Raw genomic sequence first — 661 nt, 5'->3', positions numbered from 1 at the left:
AGAGAGAAAGGGAGAGAGCGATAGAAAAACATCAATGATGAGAGAGAACCATGGATCAGCTGCCTCCTGCTTGCCCCTTACTGGGGAGGGAGCCATCCACCTGACAGCGAATCAAATTGTGACCTCATGGTTCATAGGTCAATGCTCAACCAACTGGATGCAAACACGATTCTTGGGGTGTAAGATTTGGGGCATCTTAGGAGAGAAATATTTTTGCAACGATTCCCAAAGGAATGTACATGCATTGGGACGAACACAGATGCCCAAAGCTTATAATTTGATTGGTTTTATGGGTCCGTTTTTATTGTTTCAGGCAAACTCCTGGCTGCCATTGATGATCTGGGGCTGAGGAATCACACGCTTGTCTACTTCACGTCAGACCACGGGGGACATTTGGAGGCCAGGCTGGGCCACGCCCAACTCGGTGGATATAACGGGATATTCAAAGGTGAGCAGGGAAGATCTGGACCTGGGGTGTCCTTGTGACGGGGTCACTTGTTCATTGTCACACAAGATCCGTGGCATGAAACACCAGATGAATGATGCATGAGACACTCAACCAGATGACTGTTCATTGGACGGTTGGTCAAATAGAAAGCGTAGGGTCCCAAACCCAAGGATATTGACCTGAAATTGCTAACATTTCTAGACAATATTCTAG

General features: G+C 47.2%; 1 protein-coding gene across 1 annotated transcript in view; it reads left to right on the top strand.

Moving 5' to 3' along the window:
• The window catches only part of ARSF (arylsulfatase F), a 12,349-nt gene that overhangs the window by 5,512 nt on the left and 6,176 nt on the right, over positions 1-661 (top strand). Inside the window, exon 3 of the mRNA XM_006756781.2 lies at positions 314-448. Coding sequence (XP_006756844.2) covers positions 314-448 — 135 coding nt within the window. The remainder of the gene's footprint in view (positions 1-313; positions 449-661) is intronic.

The sequence above is a fragment of the Myotis davidii genome, unplaced genomic scaffold, assembly GCF_000327345.1.
Source record: "Myotis davidii unplaced genomic scaffold, ASM32734v1 scaffold434, whole genome shotgun sequence".
Classification (NCBI taxonomy): Eukaryota; Metazoa; Chordata; class Mammalia; order Chiroptera; family Vespertilionidae; genus Myotis; species Myotis davidii.
This window is presented reverse-complemented; position numbering and strand designations above follow the sequence as displayed.